This window comes from Lottia gigantea, assembly GCF_000327385.1.
Source record: "Lottia gigantea unplaced genomic scaffold LOTGIsca_1146, whole genome shotgun sequence".
Classification (NCBI taxonomy): domain Eukaryota; kingdom Metazoa; phylum Mollusca; class Gastropoda; family Lottiidae; genus Lottia; species Lottia gigantea.
In genome coordinates this window covers 14,711-16,566 of record NW_008707118.1, presented here as the reverse complement: position 1 = coordinate 16,566, position 1,856 = coordinate 14,711, and the positions used below count along the sequence as shown (strand labels likewise).

At 30.5% G+C, this 1,856-nt stretch overlaps 1 protein-coding gene across 1 annotated transcript in view; it reads right to left on the bottom strand.

Annotated features, from left to right (window-relative positions):
• Positions 1-1,369: 1,369 nt before the first annotated feature.
• The window catches only part of LOTGIDRAFT_176387 (hypothetical protein), a gene marked incomplete at both ends in the record, with an annotated part of 8,193 nt that continues 7,706 nt past the window's right edge, over positions 1,370-1,856 (bottom strand). Inside the window, one exon of the mRNA XM_009047633.1 lies at positions 1,370-1,419. Coding sequence (XP_009045881.1) covers positions 1,370-1,419 — 50 coding nt within the window. The remainder of the gene's footprint in view (positions 1,420-1,856) is intronic.

Sequence of the window (1,856 nt, the reverse complement as noted above, 5' to 3'; positions counted from 1 at the left end):
ATATCAATCATAAATTAGTAAGTATTTCATAATGGAAAGTGGTATCAGGTGTCTAGAAGAATAAGCATACCCTGTCTGGGTACTAATTTGACAAACTCAGTTGCACAGAGTAGTATGATGCCACAGCTCTAGCAAAATTTCCCTCATTGCACTTGTCCTGTCTGTTTTCATTAACTGAATCAAATGCAGAAATATGGGACGAAAAACACCAGGTCAGTTCGGTTTTCTTCTTGCACTAACTGTGGCACAACCAAGATTAAGCCATAAGAATAAGAAACAGTCGAGGGAGCATTTTAAAAACTCAAATCAATTTGATAATAATTTATTAAAATAATATAATTATAGAGTAATAAAAATATAAGAAAATATTTAAATATGTTCAACATTTATAACATTTTATATAATTTAGTTCTTTACTGATGAAGACCTAGAGAACCACTTAAAGATGGGTTTCCTTATTTTTCAGTGTCAAATTTAGCAAACTGATTAATTGGTGTTTCTAATGAATTAAAATGTATTCTTAATCATATCATTATGTTCTTATTGCATATAATTAAGAGTTTTAATCAATCATAGTCGTTCATGTATGTACAGTCTGGATGAATAAAAAAAAGACTTTTTAACCTTTCTTGATCAGTCATTGATTAGAATTCTGTTGGTAATTCTCTTCTAATTTGGCTAGTTATGAATTAATTTCATTTGAGACAAACTGGTATTTTTCCAAGTCATAAGAACACCTCTAGTTTCTATTCATATAAGTATTAGCATTTTCATTTTCATAAATGAAAATAAGGGAACCCATCTTTAATGTCAATTGTTCTACTAATATTTATTAAGAACATTTTTAAAAATCATTTCAGCACCTTTTATTTAACACATTGAGAGTTTTCTGTCAAATTTAAATAACATAGAATGTGATTCTGACTGGTGTAAGATCAACACTTTATGCTACAAATATCACTATGTAAATCAAATGTATATTTTGACAACTAGAATTTAAAAGAGTTGTGTATCGAGGCCATTTACAGTTTCTATCTGCACCTTTCCAATTTACTGTCTAATGTCTGTAGTTCAAGTAATTAAAGAAAAAAGCAATAGTAAATAACTGTAAAAAATCATTCACTTCATTTGCCTTAGGTCATACAAAATAAATAGTCTGTATTACAGAACTTTTTTTTCAAAAATCGAAGCGAGGGGGCCAATTTATTATTTATCATTTATAAGCGCTTTTAGAGATTTTCAACTGGAATAAATCGGAGCGAGAGAAAGCATTTATTATTTATTTCCACAAATTTAATGTTCATTTAATATTAAGGCAACAATCAGGCATTTTTGTGCCTGTAAAACAAACTATTTATTTTGTATGGCCTTAGTTCCTTAGTTTTAGTGGAATGGTGCAAATTGAGGCTGCCAGTGTACCTGAAACGCATAAAAATTGCTTTACAATCCCTTTTTTATCCTCCTTTTATACTCCAATATCACATGACTTTTTGGCGACAGTCCAAAATGACGTATTGGTTGATATCTTACTTCAAACTATCACAGGTAGTAATATTATTTCTAAGTACATTGACAAAAACTGGCCTAGCTTTATAAATAAATTACACAACCCTATCCCTACTATATCTCGAACACCCACCACACCGTCCCTACTATATCTCCAACACCCACCCCACCTCTTTCACATAAAATCCTAACATCCTGATCTGGATATTGCTAGAACCAAATAATTAAAAATAAAATACTTCATGTTGATCTGTCCAACAGATCTTATCTTCACAATGTCAGACTATTACAAACTTCATCTTATACCTTGACTTCAATAGCCATCTTTCTTGTATCATGGAATGCAGCAG